The sequence below is a fragment of the Mustela nigripes genome, chromosome 2, assembly GCF_022355385.1.
Source record: "Mustela nigripes isolate SB6536 chromosome 2, MUSNIG.SB6536, whole genome shotgun sequence".
NCBI lineage: Eukaryota > Metazoa > Chordata > Mammalia > Carnivora > Mustelidae > Mustela > Mustela nigripes.
The window spans coordinates 150,199,298-150,219,439 of NC_081558.1; the positions used below are offsets into that span (position 1 = coordinate 150,199,298).

The 20,142-nt window shown below is 35.2% G+C and overlaps 1 protein-coding gene across 3 annotated transcripts in view; it reads right to left on the reverse strand.

Annotated features, from left to right (window-relative positions):
- U2SURP (U2 snRNP associated SURP domain containing) overlaps window positions 1-20,142 on the reverse strand; it is a 54,516-nt gene that overhangs the window by 32,542 nt on the left and 1,832 nt on the right. For 2 of the 3 annotated variants that reach the window (XM_059391794.1, XM_059391792.1), the window contains exons 2-11: window positions 12,621-12,665; window positions 11,078-11,209; window positions 8,349-8,447; window positions 5,529-5,643; window positions 4,951-5,084; window positions 2,326-2,393; window positions 1,651-1,745; window positions 1,532-1,567; window positions 1,359-1,441; window positions 2-167 (exon numbers count right to left, since the gene is read on the reverse strand). In XM_059391794.1, the coding sequence (XP_059247777.1) occupies window positions 2-167; window positions 1,359-1,441; window positions 1,532-1,567; window positions 1,651-1,745; window positions 2,326-2,393; window positions 4,951-5,084; window positions 5,529-5,643; window positions 8,349-8,447; window positions 11,078-11,209; window positions 12,621-12,665 (973 nt within the window). The remainder of the gene's footprint in view (window position 1; window positions 168-1,358; window positions 1,442-1,531; window positions 1,568-1,650; window positions 1,746-2,325; window positions 2,394-4,950; window positions 5,085-5,528; window positions 5,644-8,348; window positions 8,448-11,077; window positions 11,210-12,620; window positions 12,666-20,142) is intronic. The other variant, XM_059391793.1, reaches the window with a different exon arrangement.

Here is a 20,142-nt window from a genome sequence, read left to right on the forward strand (position 1 = left end):
CCATTTAAATTTTTTAAAGCTCTTTCAGCATCTCTTCTATTCATAAAAGCCACAAAGCCACAATTTCTCTCTCTTGCTCTTTCTTCATCAGTTCTAGGCCACATAATTTTCACACTGGCTAATGGTCCAAATCTTCCAAATTCTTGACAAAGCATTTCTTCATTCATCTATTTAAAGGCATAAAAGAAAATGAATACATAAATAAAAATAAAAGACATAAGAGTTTTTTCGATACGTAGTAAAAAAGGGGAAAATCTATGCAACAGAAAGCAAATTTTTACAAAATGAAGAGTGAGATATATTAATGCTACAATTTTCCATTCAAGTACTAGGACCCTATAAAGGTAAAAACCTTGCCCTCAAGGGACATTCACAAATATTTTCATACTAGAAACACAAGTAAGTGTTCAAGGTGAAGAGGCTGGGTGGCAAAAGAAAAAGCACACCTCTACATCCCCTCCTGCTCCTTCTGAGATCCTGCATCTAAAATAAGCTGTTCTTCACCAGTGGCTTGTTTCAGTCAGCTCTGATTATCTCAATTAAGGCAAAGAGAAAGTATATGTTGCTGATGAAAGTTAAAAAAAAAAAAAGCACCTAATCACTTTTCCCCCCCAGCACCCAACAAAACAGTAAATACCCAATGAGGTCCAAAATATATACAATTATGGGTGCCTGGATATCTCAGTGGTTGGGCATCTGCTTCAGACTCAGGTCATGATCCCAGGGTCCTGGGATGTCGGACTTCTTGCTCACCAGGGAGCCTGCTTCTCCCTCTGCCTCTGACCCTTCCCACTGCATGTGTGCACATGTGCACACACACATACTCTCTCTCAAATCTTTGGGAAGGGGAAAAAACCTGTAATTTTTTAAAAAGAGCATACTATGTATAACCACCACCATTTTCCCCATAACACAAGAAACACTGAAGTAAGGAAAAGAATTCAAACATAAAAGACAGAAGTACAAATTACTAGTCTGCTACGATGAAGAGAAAATAGAAAAAGGACGTCCATTAAGGAAGCATGCTATGCATAAGAGGGTAGTCTCAAAAGAACTCTGTCAACCACTGGACACATCCTGATTTGATAAATAAAATCAGTATACAGTAAGACATTTCAAATTCAGATAGTCTAGTTACAGAAAGTGGAGATAAGTCCTTAAGAACTGTAGCAAGCCAATACCAGTCCACACCACTAAGGCTCAATTTTCTAAGATAATTTTTAAGACTTCAGTAGCCTTTAGGTTTCACCGAACTTGCTTACTTCAGATTCTTGACTTTATTTTTTACTGGCAAAGTAGTTTTCTTCCATAATTATAAAGAATATGAGCCAACATTCATCTAACTTTTCTAAGATTACCTGTGGATTAATGTTTCCAAGATATAAATTAGTAGTGCTTGGATCTCCTACATCATGTGAGCCAGGTGCATAATCATCAAGAACTAGGACAAAGAGGGATAAAAAAATTATAACCTGCAAAATACAAGGTTTGGACAATTTCTATTAATTAAAAAAGCAAAAAACTGTATTACCACCAGATGATCTATTTCTTCTTGAAGGCGCATCCACTTTAAAAGAGGGAAAAGCAAACAAGTCTTAGTTTTTAGAATAGTTAATCACAAATATAAACATTAAAATAAATGCCACTTACTAGAACGACGCTGGCCATCAGAATCTGACTGAGGTGGCTCAAATCGGCTTAACCTGCCTTTTGTTTTATGTCTCTCATCACGCTCTTCCTGAATTCTGTTGAAAACATTTATAATCACTAATAATGAGGCAAAAGTTATTTATTCACATTTATTAGGAATACAACTTATCCAGGTACTATGTTCATATAACTTGAAATACTTTTGAGTAATTAAATGCCAGTACCAATAACCAGGATGAAAGAATCCCTCAGCTATAACAATCATAAGCAAATTTCTGGTATGTCATGCAAGCATTAGAATACAAAGCTCACTTCTAAGGTGAGAAGAAAATTCAACAATAAAACATTAAAACAAACTGAATTTGTTCTTTCTTGGTTAAGTCTGCTCACTGCTCAGTAACCGCATTTTTTCCACTGCAAACAGGACTCCGGACATGAGATAAATCAATTGAATTGCATCCATATTATGCTACCAACCTCAATGCTGGATGAAATGCTAATTCATTTTCAAACATACCCTAAAAAAAAAGAAATCACTATAATTTCTAAAACAACCTCATCATAGGTTAAGGCCTTTCGTGATAACTAATTGGTACTCTACATTCTTCATACCTGCATCTCTAAGTATCAGCTCAATATACCTATGACAGCCATTCTCCGCACTATAAAACTTACTGTTTCAATTCTTCTTTGAAGAGTTCCAAATTGCTTTTTTTCTTTTCCTTCTCCCCTTTCTTCAGTGGCTATGAAGGATATGACAAGTTATACTTCAAACAAAACATGGTCAAACAAAATTAATGGTTCAATAATCAGATCATTTTAAATAATTTTTGAGTACCAATTATGTTCTAATTATTTAAATTAAAAAGAATGTCTCTGTTCTCACTGTACTTCCTTTTCTCGTCAATTAAGAATTTAACAATTCAATTATTAAGGCAATTAAAGAAAATGACGAGTAGTCTTAAAGTAAAGGAACCACAAACTTTATCTCCCAAATGCCTGTGATACTTAGGCCTCAATATTGTTAGAGGGAGCAAAACTAAAGAACATAAAGTAACTGAACTGCCAAGTGACTGCCATGAGCAACCATTGAAAATATGCACTTCTTCAAAACAATCACCTTAGGAGGACTATGAATTATTAAAATAATCAGTAACATCTTGGAACACCTCTTTTAAAACTGCTTTTGAGATCCCTTTCTTAGAAGTGCCAAAATAATTCAATGGGGAAAAACAGCCTTTTTTTCCCCCCAGAAACAGTGTGAAAACAATAGAATATCCACATGCAAGAAAAACTGAAGTTGGTACTCTTCTTCACACCACACACAAAAATTAACTCAAATGATTCACACACCTAAATTTAAGCACAAAAACTATAAAACTCTTAAAAAAAAACTATAAAACTCTTAAGAGAAAAACATAGGAATAACTCTTCATGACTTTGAAAGAGGCAATGGTTTCTTAGATATGACATCAAAAAGCACACCTGCCATAAGAAAAAATCTGATAAACTCAACTTCATCATAATTAAAAACTTTTGTGTTTCAAAGGACACTATCAATAAAGGACAAAGACAACTCACAGAATGGGAGAAAACATGTGCAAATCGTATAGCTGATAAGAGACTTGACTCTAGGAAGTGGAAAATGCAACAGAAAAGACAACAAATAGCCCAACTAAAAAATGGGCCAAGGATATGAAAGACATTTCTCCACAGAAGACTACAAATGGATGATAAACACATAAAAAGATGTCTGACGTCATTAGGGAACTGCAAATCATGCCCACGATTAGGTACAAATTCATACCCACTAAGATGACTAAAATTTTAAAAACAGACAATTTTAACAAGTGTTGGTGAAGACATGTAAAAAAATTAGAACCCTGGTAATGATGCTGATGGGACTGTAAAATGGTACAGCTAATTTAGAAATGAGTTTTGGCAGTTTCTCAAAAGGTTCAACAAACAGTCGACCATTTGACCCAGCAATTCCACTTCTAGGTATATGTAAGAGAACCGAATACATACGTCCACAAAAAAGGCCTACGCACAAATGTTTATAGCAACATTACTCATAATGGCTAAAAAGTGGAGACAACCCAAATGTCAAGTGATAAATGGATAAACAGTATGTGCTATACCCATAAAACAGTATTATTTGTCTATAAAAGAGAATGAAGTACTACTATATGCTAGAATACAGATGAACCTTGAAATATTATGCTAAGAAGTCAGAAACAGAAGGCCATATGTTATATGATTCCATGCATGAAATGTCCCAAATACACTAATCCAAACAGGCAAAAAGTAGATTAGTGGTTGTCAGAGGTAGGGGATGACTAAAAATAGTTAACATTTCTTTGTGGGGTAATAAAAACATTCTGAAATTAGAGATTAGTGATTGTTGCACAAATGTGAATACACCTTAAAAAAATAACTGTACTTTAAAAGAGTAAATTTTATGGTATGTGAATTACATCCCAATAAAACTGCTTTTTTCCACTGCCTTCAGAGCTATTTTAAAAGTCACAAAAGAAAAGTCAGTCTCACCATTCAGTGTAATCGTATTTCTTCACCGAGTGTGGCTCCAAATGACATGACTCACATCTACCTTCTAACCCCCATGAAAAGTCCCCACCATTTTCTAACATTGAGAATATTTAAAAGAAAGTACCACTAGTTGACACTAATTCCAAAAATGTTCTAGGCAAAAAATACATTATCAGAATACATATAGTCTTCCAAGATAACTGCCACTACACATGCTGATATTATTTAAATACCTCAGTTCAGAATTGCTTAAAAAGACAATCCCATAATATTTATACCTAAAATATAATCAATCTTTTACTTATTATGACTAAAACACCAGAGGTTCACTGCTCAAAGAACATGAAAAGAGGGGTGCCTGGGTGGCTCAGTGGGTTAAAGCCTCTGCCTTTGACTCAGGTCATGATCCCAGAGTCCTGGGATCGAGCCCCGCATCGGGCTCTCTGCTCAGCAGGGAACCTGCTTCCTCCTCTCTCTCTGCCTGCTTCTCTGCCTACTTGTGATCTCCGTCTGTCAAATAAATAAATAAAATCTTAAAAAAAAAAAAAGAACATGAAAAGAATACTATCTACATGCTGTACTCTAACTTATTATCAATTCTCTAGGAAGATTAAACACCAAAACTCAACATCTACTCCCAAAATAATTAAAAACAAGAAACCAAAGTCCTGCTTACAGTGGAAGTAACTAAAAAATCATTAGTAGTATCATCTCTGAACATAAAAAGTCACTTATCTGGGTATGACTTACAGGTTTTTTTGTTTCTATCACAAGAAGAGATGGTGGTCTTTCATTGGATGACTGATTTGGAGGATTTTTTTGATCTGCAAATCTTGAAGAGGGCTTATAAATTTTACCTCTTTTTTCATCTGTTTCATGTTCTTCTGAAATTTAAAACAGTTAAGTTTCAAGACTAATTTTTAAAATTATTTCATATTATTTATCATTTTTATTTAAAAATAAACAGAAATTAGTAAAATGCTTTAAGCACTAAGATATATCACTACTGACAAAATATGAAGTTAAATTCATATTACCACCTTAACTCTCAAAAATACTAATAAAACTATGAAATATATTAAAATGTTTGCAAAGTGTTTCACTGTATTCAACAATGAAAGATATTATCTAACTTATCTGGCTCAAATTTCTCATTAATATACATCTGGCCACTTATCCTACTAATTGATAATTAGTATCAACACTAGAGGGTGCTGATAGAAAAGAAATGTGAAATTCAAAAGACAACAAACATATTTCATAATTACCTACAGTTATTCTACTAAGACATTTTGGGTTTGCTCAAGGACTATGATAGTCACACTAACCTTTAGCTGCATTAACAACACCTCCACGCACAAATGTCTTCACTTTATTACCATCACTCCCCTCAAAAGCGGCAAGAAATTCCTCATATATCTCGGCAGCTGCCTTTTCATCTTCCTAAAAACACAGGAAAATATTAATACCACTTCGTCTGAAAAATATTATTGTAAACAGGGCAAAACTCATTAAGGAATAAGTAAACAAAATCTTTCCCTTCACTGGGAAAAGCAGGTTATGCAGTCCTAATAGGTAACACCTAATCTTTAGCAGATGTAGATACTAATTAACCTTGAAACTAAGAGAGACTTTGATCCTTCATCGGCAATTTGTGGAACTAGAAAAGGACCCACTAAGTAAATTTGTTTAGAGACATCAAGAGTCAAACTACAGGACAACTATGTAAAATATATTACTTTTTTAAGGTTTTTGACATTTCCAAAGCATGATGATTTAATTCAGTGGTAATAAAGATTTCCTTCACAAACAAAGACATGAATATCAGAAGCTGAAGCAGCAATTAACTCCACAGTTGGCATTAGGAAAAAAGCTCAAAAGAACCTTAACAATTTCAAATGTAACTCTTCACAATGTCCCCAAAACATGTATGCATAAAAGGCCAATGGAACAGACAAAAAATAGAGATGTAAATCCAATAACACTTGGAAATTCAGTATTCAATAAAAGAAGCATCTCAAATCAATGGAGAATAGAATGACTTTTCTTTTTTTTTTTTTTTAAATCCAAGTTTCCACTTTTTTTTTTTTTTTTTTAAGATTTTATTTATTTATTTGACAGAGAGAAATCACAAGTAGATGGAGAGGCAGGCAGAGAGAGAGAGAGAGGGAAGCAAGCTCCCTGCCGAGCAGAGAGCCCGATGCGGGACTTGATCCCAGGACCCTGAGATCATGACCTGAGCCGAAGGCAGCGGCTTAACCCACTGAGCCACCCAGGCGCCCCTAGAATGACTTTTCAATGAATGATGTTGGGCTGACTATTTGAAAAAAAGATAAAAATGAACCAATTCTTCACATCACATACCAAGAGAAACTGCAAATGAATCAAATTTAATTTTTTTAACCTGAAACTCTTTAAGGGACGCCTGGGTGGCTCAATCGGTTAAGCATCTATCTGCCTTTGGCTGGGGTCATGACCAGAGTCCTGGGATTGAGTCCCACATCAGGCTTCTTGCTCAGCTAGGAGCCTGCTTCTCCCTCTGCCTGCCATTCTCCCCGCCTGTGCTCTCTCTTTCTCGTGCGCTCTCTCTCTCTCTGATGAATAAATAAATAAAAATCTTAAAAAAAAGAAACTACTGGGGCACCTGGGTGGCTCAGTGGGTTAAAGCCTCTGCCTTCGGCTCAGGTCATGATCCCAGGGTCCTGGGATCGAGCCCCACATCGGGCTCTCTGCTCCACAGGGAGCCTGCTTCCCTCCTCTCTCTGCCTGCTTCTCTGCCTGCTTGTGGCCTCTGTCTGTCAAATAAATAAATAAAATCTTTAAAAAAAAAAGAAAGAAAGAAACTACTGAAGTATTAGAAAAAACATGAGGAAATTCCTTTATAAGCTAGGAGTAAGAAAAACACTGAAAACTAGAAATCATAAGGGAAGACTGATAAATATGATTACATTACAATAAACAAGTTTCTGCATGGAAAAAATACCATAAGCAAATAAAAAGACAACTGACAGACTGGGAAAAAACACTGCACCTTGTGTCATACGTAGACAAAGTGTTAATATACTTAATATACAAAGTTTCTTTAAAAAACAGAGTACTACTAAATTCTAGAAAGAATGGTTTACATAAAAGCAGACAGCTCACAGAAACAAACACAAAAGCTGTTCAACATTACTTACAAAAGAAATGCAAATTTAAAACTGCACTGAGATACCATTTTTCACTGAGCAGACTGCCAAAACTTCAAAAACATCCTCTGTGGCAAGTCTATAGGGAAACAACCTCTCATACATTACTGAGAGATGCAAAATGTCCCTGACCTTATAGAGAGCAATCTGACAATATCTAACAGAGCTACATTTATACATTTACCATTCAACCCCATAATCTCACTTACAGGAATATATCCCAAAGGCAAATTAGCAAAAAACAAAAAACAAAACAAAAACCATGTGCATAACACTATCCATTAACAACACTATCTGTAATGGCAAAAGACCAAAACAAAAATGTCCTTTATAGAATTTTAGTGAAAAATTACTATGTCTACACAGCTATTTAAAAACACAAGGAATATTTCATTATACCTGCAGTAATCTCTGAGATACAATGTTAAGTGTAAGAAGCAAGATGGAGAAAAGTATAGTGGATATAGCATATCACTGATCACCTAAGAAAGAGGAGTACAATACCTGTTTATACACATTTGCTTATACAAAAAGAACAGACCAGAAAAGAGCCAAATCTTACACAGAAGAGACAGTGGAGGAGATAGGGATACAAACTGGACTCCTCCAAATGTACCTTGTGTTACAGATTTGACTTAGTGTTGAGAGCTGAGAATACCCTGGTCAAGAACCTTTGAAAATGGGCACCTGGGTGGCTCAGTGGGTTAAGCCTCTGCCTTCAGCTCAGGTCATTATCTCAGGGTCCTGGGATCGAGCCCAACATTGGGATCTCTGCTCAGCGGGGAGCCTGCTTACCCCCTCTCTCTGCCTGCCTCTCTGCCTACTTGTGATCTCTCTCTCTTTCAAATAAGTAAATAAAATCTTTAAAAAAAAAAAAAAGAACAAAACACCATTTCTCTACTGTCTGTGCAGCAGAGAACACATTTCCAAGGATAACTGAAAATACAATTTTAACATTACCTTTTTCTTTAATTCTTCTTGCTCTTTCTTACTTAAAGTTCGTTTAGCCGTACTCATTTTTCCAATACTGAAGGCTTTAAGTTTGTTTTCTAGAAGAGGCTATGAAAAGAAATAAAAAGCATACCTTTACAAAGACATTCTTAATACTATCTATTAATACTTAATATCTATAATATTTAATACTATTAACTGGTACAGCTCATATGATAACCAAGTCTTCAGATTAGATGACTTTACAAAAGAAATTTCACTGTAAAGGAGAAAAACTGAGGCTACTCTTAAGCATCAAGTGCCTACCTTGGGCTTGATTCTAAATATTCCTTAAAGAATGTCTTCATTTGCTAGCTCAAGGCTGATAACATACAAAAACCATTATCTTTATAAAAAAGGTTAAAAAGCAGAGAGAGAGATGCCAAGGTTTAGAACTCATTCAACAAACTTGCCGGCAGCAAGAATAAAATCACTTGAGAAAAAGTACAGATGGTTCTGGGCAAAAGAAGCAGTGATGGAAAACAGACATTCAAATAGGGAGAAGGCACTATTTATTTCCAAGTTCAGTATCTAAATGCCATCTATAACCTCCATTACAGGTACCACAAATCACATCACTTCCTTCTATAAATCAATAAATTCACTCATTCTTCATCAGTACTGACGTTTATAAACATAGTAGTAATATTTCACATTTCAGCAGAAGTAAAATCATCCATAGATCTTTAGTTGCTCAGTTATTCATTTAAATGTTAGATTTTGATTCATAAACTTAAAAGAGAGTAATGTCTATTAAATATACCCTAAAATATTAATCTGTAGTTGAAATCTGAAGGTTTTGCCTACCAAAAAAAGAAGTTAACCAATTAAAAATCAGACTTTATCAATCCCCTGGTTTTTAAATAGGCTTGCCCCTGAGAGAAGCTGAACAGAAGACTAACACTGCTACAAATTATTTTAAAGAAAATTACTTTGAAAAAATAAAAGTTTATAACCCAAAATGAGATTTCACGAATAGATTCAAAGTAAATTTTCCCCTAAGTAGAAAGAAAAATGTTTGGTCATCATTCACCATCTTTAAGCAAATGGTAATATTACATATAAATTCAATGAAAAACATATACAAAACAAAATCAGAAGGGCTCAAATTTTATTTATCTATATTCTAAGAAAGTAACCTTACACACCAAAGAGAAAAATGGTTAAGGAAATTATGGAATGTTTACATAAAGAAATACAACCATCCATTAAAAAGTTTCAAATAATTTTTGCTAAAATTAAAAAAAAATACTGAAAAGAGTTTGTTTTGTTTTGTTTTGAAAAGAGTATTTTAAAATGTATTCCTGGAGTGCTTATGTGGCTCAGGGGGTTGGGCCTCTGCCTCCAGCTCGGGTCATGGTCTCAGGATCCTGGGATCGAGCCCCACATCGACCTCTCTGCTCAGCAGGGAACCTGATTCTCCCTCTGCCTACTTGTGATCTCTGTCTGCCAAATAAATAAATAAAATCTTTTAAAAATAAATAAATAAATAAAATGTATTCTTGTAAAATGGATCTTAGCAAAGTAAAAATATATTTATGCTTAGAATATTATACCATAAAAATAAAGTGCTATCAATGTTAATATTGGCTGGTGATGACTACCTTCTTTGTATTTCCAAATTTAATTTTTATTAATTTATTAATTCCCCAAATTTAATCACAACAAGAAAAAGTATATGAAAAAGAAAAAAGACTAAAAGAGCATGAGAACCCTTTGCCGATACACGTAGTAAAGAAGTTCCTTCTCTGGGTTCTCATACTGCCTTGGGCACCATACTAACCATACTGAATAGTACCTATCCCTCTTTAAATCCCACAGTGAGATTATAAGCTCTCTAAGAGCAAGAACTGCATTTTACCCATCTATTTATTTCTAGTGACTGGCATGTGGTACTTGGTTCAGTAAGTGTTTGGTATAAGGGAGGAACAGTAAATCTGACCATTAACCATTTCATATCCAAAACACTCCTTGGTTTTTTTTCTTTTTAATTTTTTTTTTACTTTTTTTTTTACTTTTTACTTTGGTTTGTTTTTTTTTTTAAAGATTTTATTTATTTATTTATTTGTCAGAGAGAGAGAGAGCGCGCGCGTGCGCGCATAAACACAAGCAGGCACAGTGGCAGGCAGAGGCCAAGAGAAGAAGCAGGCTCCCCAAGGAGCAAGGAGATCGATGCAGGACTCCATCCCAGAATCCTGGGATCATGGCCTGAGCCGAAGGCAGCGGCCTAACCAACTGAGCCACCCAGACATCCCACTCCTTGGTTTTTAAATACAATTTTAAATTTTGCAAGAGTCCTATCTCATATATAAACAAAAAAAGGCGGGGGGTACGCCTGGGTGGCTCAGTGGGTTAAGCCTCTGCCTTTGGCTCAGGTTATAATCTCAGGGTTTTGGGATCAAGCCCCATATACCGGGCTCTCTGCTCAGCAGGAAGCCTGTTTCCCTCTCTTTCTGCCTGCCTCTCTGACTGCTTGTGATCTCTCTCTCTCTCTCTCTGTCAAATAAATAAATAAAATCTTAAAAAAAAAAAATTCCTTACATGAACTTGAGTTTATCATTAACCCAAATACAAAAAAGAATGCTATTTTCAAATAGTACATGATGAAACAAACAGTACAAAACCAAAATACCAATCACCAAGTTCTATCAAGGACAGATTAAAATCATTTATCCTTTCTTATCTTTATCAACACTCACTCTTGAGAGATTTTGATGAGGAGAATCACAAAGGCTTTCACGGGTACTCTCATTTCTATAATTATGTTTTCTTGGGCTCTTAGGTCGTGTCCGACTTGGCATGTCACTATCTGAGGGTCCAGATGCATCCATCTTCAGGAAAAGTGAAACAAGTTTTTAAAAATCACTTATGTAGTACTAAAATCACAACCCAAATGTCCAAATAGTGACAAATTTCACTATACACTATCAAAACTCTCATCCCTTGATATCACCAACGATTTCATCAGAAAAGTTATTCAGTACAGGTAAAGTTTTTAATAATTCTAACTTGTACCTGAAAGCTCAAATTTTATATCAGTAACAAATAATTGTTTTCTTTGAAGTAACAGATCTGTTTCCTTCACTTTTAAAAGAACATCTGCCAAATACCCAAGTCTGATTTACCAGTCTGTCAGTTGTTTCTTCAAGTAAAAATGGTATGCCAGCGAAAAAAAGGGCCAGTTTTCATTTCTCAACTTAAATAATCCACCAAGCACCTTTCCTCAAGACAAATATACTTTGAGAAGAAATAGTACCTTATACGTTCTTCCCATTTCATCACACAAAACATAAAAAAGACCCACACACAAGGATAAAATTAAGCATTAATACCTGTTACTGCTTCATCAAGAACATTTTTAAGTGAAACTAACTTATTTTTACTTTTACTGTGCCAGGTGGGGAAGAACACAATGACAACTAATACATTTTGGCAACACTGGCTTGATTCACGTTAGATGCCAACAATTTACCCATACATTGCCTTTTCACCACGAATGCAAATGTCAACCTGATGAAACAGGCAAATGTGTTTTTATTATTATAAAACAGCTGAACTCACAAAACCCAGGAAAAATTCTCAGTAACCCCCAAGAGTCTGAAAGCCATACTTTGAGCACTGCTTTAATAACATGCAAAGGAATGTTTATTGAAGAACTGTTCAAATGTCAAAAAGCTTTAAGCAAGTATATGCCCATCAAAAGAAATACAACTTAAAAAATCATGTGTACTTCTCCCTATGGAATATTACAACGCCAGCAGAAAGACTATATTAGAGCCTTAACTGTTGAGGAATTTCCAACAGGTATATCATGTAGTGAAAAAAGAATGACTGCATATAACACAAACCATAACCAATGTACAAGTATACACACTTGTATATGTAGAGAACTTTACAAGCACAATAAAAAAACAAAGATACACACATACTTGGTTACTAATATGGTCTGAGGGGGCAAACTTATACAAACAGAACACACAAAAAAAGAGGGCACCTAGCTAAAAACATGATAGAAAACAGACACAATGTATTAGTATTTATTTAGCAAGTAAAATCATAAATGTAGAGATACAGAGAGAAATTAAATGTTAGAGAAAAAAGGAAAGGTATTTGGCTGGCTCAGTCCATGTAGCATACACCTCTTAATCTAGAAGACATGAGTTGGAGTCTCACAATGGTTGTACAGATTACTTAAATGAATGCTTTAAAAAAAAGAAGACACAGATTGCCTTTTATACTCACATGTGCATCTGAAGATCCAGATGAATGAACATCTGATGATCTGGTCTGCAATTATTAAAAAGTCAATATTTAAGTGATCTGAAAATATATTGTGCTAACAAAACAAGTATGTCTCATGTTATACAACTTAATCTTCCCAAACTCGAAGCAATTTTGCCTCAGCTAATAAAACCAGACAAAGGAAATCTAGAACTCAGAAAAAGATTGTGATCTAAAATAAATGTGCAAGTCAATTCTTTAAAATTCAGAATGCCTATGTGCCAAAATATGATACAAATGAGAGTGGGAGGTATCTGAGGAATCAACTTTATAAACTGTAATCTGGAAACTTAACCACTATTTTTATGACAGATTTTCGTGCAAAAGCTCTTTCCAAGTCCTAAGATACACTGTTTACTGCCACAACACTGACAGAGCAGCAACTTCTTGTTATACAGCAAAGAAACTTCCCCTCCTTCCTCCAACTACTCAGTCATATAAGAAACAGATTCTAGTAATAAGAAAATCCACACATAAACCCTTAATGTAAAAGGTACAAACTATTTCTGCTACTGCAGAAATAGTTCAAGAGAAAGAAAAGGCTTTTATCAAATCCACTGCTGGTTACCATTTACAAGTTGTTTTAAGGAGACTGCTTCTAATTCAGCATGCCATTACTGCTGACTGCTGCACAGAAAAAGTTCAGTCTTCAAGTAACAGTACTTTCCAACAATGTCTACTGTTAAAATCTCATCTTATTTTTCTTAATTGATGTACAGATTAAATTACATATGGCACTCAATGTTTTGTTTTTTCACTATGCAGATGAAGAACCCAAGCTGCAAGACTATTAACTAAATAACATGTGGCATCTGTCTCAAATTTTTACTTGGGAGTCCCAGAATTTAACTGTCATTGAGTTCTTTTTATTTTGCAAAGTATTGGGTAGTGAGATTTTACTTATTTTTATGTATAGTCAAATATTAAAAGTGAAACCAAGAATCTTAACACCACAAATATCTGACCCTCGCTCCAAGTTCTAGATTTCAAATAAAATGCACAAAACATTGTATTAATTTTAAAAGAAAATTGAAGATTTGTAGATATATAAAAGACCAAATACAGCAAAACTCATGTAAGTGTACACATTATTGCTCTACTTACCTTCTCTAAACTTAAGGCTAAGAAAAGCTGGTCAGATTTTCACTCTGAATCAATTTGTTCCTCTGAACTCCACTGTGCTGGGCCCTAAGCAAAATAAACTCAAGACAACCAAGCAATAACATACCTTCCATCACTATTCTTTCTATCTTTCTTTTTCTATATCCAGCTTTATTGTATGCTTCCTCCTTTACTTTCTCCTCACATCTAACCCAAGAAGAAATTGTTTAATATTTAAATTTAATTCTCTGAAACACACTCTGAAACAGTTTGAAATGTGCCTATTTGCACACACTTAGAAATTAGAAAATGCAAGAGAATAACTACTCTTTTTTTTTTTTTTTTAAAGATTTTATTTATTTATTTGACAGAGAGAGATCACAAGTAGGCAGAGAGGCAGGCAGAGAGAGAGAGAGAGGAGGAAGCAGGCTCCCTGCTGAGCAGAGAGCCAGATGCGGGACTCGATCCCAGGACCCTGAGATCATGACCTGAGCCGAAAGCAGTGGCTTAACCCACTGAGCCACCCAGGCGCCCCGAGAATAACTACTCTTAAAAAGAAAAAAAATTCAGTCAAGGCGCTGAACAGATTGAGAAAGAAAAAAAAAAATCAACTGCTTGCCAATATACTAGTATAAACCTGCTAAGTAACAAAAATGATACCCTAACTGCAATAGTCCCAAAAGTATAAAACATCTAGAAACCAACAAAAAAAACATATACAACCCCGGTGAAGAAAACACAAACTTTATAGAAGGATTCGGTTATTCAAGTCACCTTTTGAAAAGACCCATCATACTACTACTGGATGGGAAAACCCATTATTAAGACAATGTCAATTATACCCAAATTTATTTATACATTTAATGCAATTTCATTCAACAGCTCAATACCACAAAGGAAAATCCTTCTAAGGGGGCGCAGGGGTTGCCAAAAATAATTCTAAAGTTCACCCAGATGAATAAGCCTGCAAGAGCAGCTAAAACAGTGCTGGTCTTTATCTTCTAGGTCACCATATCCAAATCATCATTTCTAGGATTTAAAAATAACAGGCGGCACCTGGGTGGCTCAGTGGGTTAAAGCCTCTGTCTTCAGCTCAGGTTATGATTTCAGGGTGCTGGGATCGAGCCCCACATCAGTCTCTCTGCTTGGCGGGGAGCCTGCTTCCCCCTCTCTCTCTGCCTGCCTCTCTGCCTACTTATGATCTCTGCCTGTCAAATAAATAAATAAAATCTTTAAAAAAAATAAATAAAAACAGGATAGCTTATGAAGATGCACAGCTGATTTCAATTAACCTAAGATGGCACTGGTCACATTTACTACAAACCAGACGTTTTCCACTGATTAGCAGCTATAATTACACAGCGTTTAAAACGGAACTCTTTAAGCTTAAGAGTTAGAGAGATGAAAATAGTACTAAGATTTTTTAAATAACCAACTTCTAAAACCAGTGGTCCAAGTAAACATTAAATGTAATGCTACTTCAGAAGCTGAACATCTCCCTCTTCGTAACCTAGAACTGACTATATTATTTGTCTTGGGTTTGGTTTTTACATTTTTTTAACTGAAGAACAAATTAATGATGCTTTCAGATCTTTTGAAGTCTAGAGCACAGTTCTTCATCCATAAGCATCCAAAAGAAATGAATCCGCAGAATTAAGGGAAGCTTAGGACAATAAGAAGCAGACACAAGGGGCATCTGAATGGCTCAATTAGTTAAGCTACTGCCTTCAGCTCAGGTCATGATCCCAGAGTCCTGGGATCAAGTCCTGCATCTGGCTCCCAGCTCTGCGAGGAGTCTGCTTCTCCCTCTGACCTTCTCCCCTCTCATGCTCTCTCTGTCTTTCCCTCAAATAAATAAAAATCTTTAAATAAATAAATAAATAAAGGGAAGACGAAGAAGTAGACACAAGACAAATTTATCTCAGGATAGAAAAAGCAGAGAGTAGAGATGTAGTGTCCTCTAAAGCATCAATTTACATGTCCACAAGTTTAACAATCTCTCCCACAGGAAGCACATCAACACCTTTATTTTACTGAGATGACTTCTAACTCTTTATTTTCAACCTTAGTCCCTCTCCTAGGTTCTAATCTGCTTTCAAACTACCTACTGAACATCTTCACCCGAATACTTGCAAGCTCCTCAAACAACATATTTAAAACTCCTTCCAAAAGCTTCTCCTATTGACTTTATTTCTGACAGTGGATTGTATCTCACTCACTCATAATATGGAAGCAGTAAAACGTTTTTAAGAGCACAGACTCTGGAATCAGACTTCCTGGTTTTAGCACTTACCAGTTTTGTAAACTTGGCCCTGTTTCCTTCATCTGTAAAGCTGAATAGCACCCTGCCTATAGGATTATTGTGAAGGACAGAAACAGGTAAAGCACCTGGAAAAGTGTCTAGCACATAATAACTACTCAATAAGTGTTAGCCAGCAACAGCCTTGTAACAGGATCATCCTGGACCCCTGTATCCCCTCATAATGACATAAGTCAAATTCTGTTCATCCCGCCTCTAATACAGCTCTTCTCTGGGGACTCTTCTCTTCCTTTCTAAAGACACAACTGTGGTCCAGATCTTCCCTTAATTCAACCATTTACTGGTAGTATGACTTACATTAGAGATATAAAGTAAAATAAGACATACCTCCTGCCTTTAAGAGCTAATAAAAAAGTAAAGTAAAACAATGGTCACTGGAGAAGAGGGGAAAGGCAAATCTTAATGGGAGTGGGGAAAAAGCTTCCCAGAGAAGATCTGAGCTGAGATTTCTGCAACAATCCTCAATATTTATCTGGAGCACTGCAATAATCTTCCAAGTGGTCCTCCTCACTCCCAAATTCTTCCTGAAGTATACCCCCAAGAATTCTTTCCTAAAGGACTTTACTGCCTCAAATTTTCCATGGCTCTCTAATTTTACTCCACAGCATTCAAAATCTCCACAATTTATCTCAAACTTATCTTTCCATCTCAGCAACTCGTATTCCCTATGCAAGTGCTCTATGCACTGACTAAATGAGATCACTTACTAATCCATTTCCCAGATTTATTTTTCTTTACCTCGTCCATCTCTTTTTATATCCCTATCTCTATCCTTCAAACCTCTGCTCATTGTTGAGCATTGCTCAAATTCCTTTTTTTTTTTTTTTTTTTTTTTTGACAGAGAGATAGAAAGAGAGAACAAGTAGGCAGAGAGGCAGGCAGAGGGAGAGGGAGAAGCAGGCTCTCCGCTAAGCAGAGACCCCGATGCGAGAGGCTGGATCCCAGGACCCTGGGATCATGAGCCAAAGGATGCCATTTAACCAACTGAGTCACCCAGGCACCCAAATTCCTCTATTCTTGAAGCCTTCTCCTTCCCACCTTCCATTTAACCAGCTGTCACTTCTCTCTAGACTTCTAGATACCTCTACTTTGTGCTAGTATCTGTTGACTTTTCTTCCACGAAACAGCACACTCCTCAATTTGTATAGTCTCATTTCATATTTTCTTCTCAAAGTCAAGCACAAGATCTGCCAAGTGATGGAGCCTCTATATGTTTGTTGACTTTACCTACTAGAACAAGTACCTACCCAACAAAATTGTTACACTCCACTATCAACATACTTTGCTGCCCACTCACTAACAAGTGGCAGCCACCTATTTTAATATCACTCTCCAAGGCAAACCAAGGGTCACCTCTCAAAAAAAACTTTATAGATCACTAAGACATGTACTATATAACATAAAATTAAATAAAAACCCAAAATGACTTTTAAAGTTATATTTAAAACACGACCAATACATGAAAAGTTGTTAAGTACATTTGAACATCCCATAGTTAATCTAAACTGAGGAAAGTCTAGCGAAAAAATTTAACTCCTGAAGGAAGAGACAGCTAACAGTACCAAACAGCCTTGAGTGCTACTGGCAAACACATCTTGCTTTTTGAAAAATTATTTCAGCACAATATCTAACACATGTCTGATCTGCAATATTAAAAACTTCTTAAAAATAGTATGAAGCAAGTTATTTGTAATATTAATGTTTTCGAGTTTAATATCCTGTAGCCAAGTTTTTACTTTATTTTTTAAAAACAATGCTCTTTGTGAAAAAGTGGTAGAGAGGCAGCAGTCTTCAACTTGCACACCAAATGAACCCCTCTTTCATATGCCACTAAGGCAAAGGAGAATGTTCCATGGATTTAGTTTCCAGGAAGAAAAAAATCTTCAGGAATAAAAAAAGAAAATAAAAACTGGACTTTCAGAAAACAATTAATCTAGTAAGATGGGTTTTTTAAAAAACCATATCAAGAGTCACATTCCCGAGGTGCCTGGGTGGCTCAGTCCTTAAGTGTTTGCCTTAGGCTCAGGTCATGACCCGAAGGTCCTGGGATGGAGCCCTCCACTGGGCTCCCTGCTCAGCAGGAAGCCTGCTACTCCCTCTCCCACCACCTCTGCTGTGTTCCCTCTCTCACTGTGTCTCTCTCTGTCAAATAAATAAAATCTTTAAAAAAAAAGTTACATTCAAGCACCAGTGCTGTAAATACTCTAAAAGAGTACCAATCAAGAAAACAGAAGTTCATAATTCAACTCTCCACCCAAAAAAAAACCACCCACAAAACTATCTACCTTATATTTTAAGATAAAATTACAATCATAACAAACTTTTAATCTAAACTAAAACTAGCAACCCATGAAGAACCTAATTTTCAAGATTTGTTTCATTTAGAGTATTTTACCATATTTAGGGCAACCATCTCAAGTCCCCTCCTTCCTTGGGAGCTTTGTACTATCACTGTGCTGTCGCTCAATAAACCTTGCTTTATTGTCCCCCACCAAAATAAAATAAAATAAAAATAAAATTTAAAAGTAGAGTATTTTACCATATTTAAATCTTACATATCTTTAGGTACCATCAAAAGAATATATACAAGAAGTAATAAATACCTAAGGATCAGAAGCCTTGAATGTAACCTCATTTTACTTATTTCTTAGAAGTGAAATACTTTCATTAATCAGCAATCAAAACAGTTCCCTAACCAATTCAGCACTAAATGTCTAAGGAAGCCAGCAATATCTTCTACCTGTTCATATACCTAACCCAATTTCTGACAATATGGCAAAAAAGAAATACTGTCACAGAGAGAAATAACAGGACACGTAAATCCATTACGATCACAGTATATCCCACACAGAAAATGTAAAAAGAAAGAAAATACCACATTCGCTTCATATCCTCATTTTGCTGTGCCAGTAAACAAAATTCTTAAAATCAAAATAATAAACTAACCTTTATAAATTAAATTCTAAGGAAATATGTTTAATAATTTCCTAAGGAAATAATTATTCTCCTCCCAAAATCAATGCTACAACATGGCACCAACAGCCCTCTCCTATTATAAAGCAATACTTTAATCTGGTAATAAATAAATGCATAGAAAATAATTACAACTAAGACACATCAAATAATTTTGCGATTATCAATAAAGAAATCCTGAATACTGAACATTTTATTTTTAATTTATTTTTATTGAAGTACAATCAACAAAATTATATTAGTTTCAAGTACACAACATGATTTAGTATCTGTATATATTATGAAATGATCACCACAGTAAGCCTAGTTAACATATTTCACTATGCAGAAATCTTTTTCTTGTGATGAGAGCTTTCAACATCAACTCTTAGCAACTTTCAAATATGCAATACAGTATTAACTATAGTCACCATGCTGTACATTACATTCCCTTGTACATTTTTAAATTAACATTTTCCTCAATGTGCAGAAATATGATTAACAAGCATGCCAACCTATATCAATGGGAATTTAACTACCAAAGAAGAGTGAGCATGAAACAAAAGAATCTGTTCATTCCATCTGTACTGTAGTATACATCATTCATCTGATCTCCCAGAGGAAAGAAAATCAAATCACAAAGATCAAAGGCTAGAAATTCCAAATATTGTAGTATTAGCCAAAAAGATCTGATACTCTCTCCAATAAATTCTGGACTTGTGTGAGAAACAAAGCAGCAGTGTGGGCAGTCATTATATGATAGGTGATGACTTAGATTCTAAACCTTAGGATTAGAATTTATTGAACATTTTTGAAAAGTTAGTACTTTTTAATTCCTGTAAGGACAAAAAAGGAGAGGGAAAAGGAACAAAGATTATGTACTTCATAGACATTTATTCATTTAATCCTTACATCAACCCTATAAAAAAGAGATTACATCCATATTACAAATGAGAAAACTGAGGTTTGAGAGTATAAGCAATCTGCCTTCTTATCACAAATATAATCAATTACCAATTCAGGATTTGAATCCAAATGTCTTTTGTTTGTCATCAAAATCTATAATCTTTAACTGTATCATGCAGCTCTTCAAATTAATCAAGAAAATCA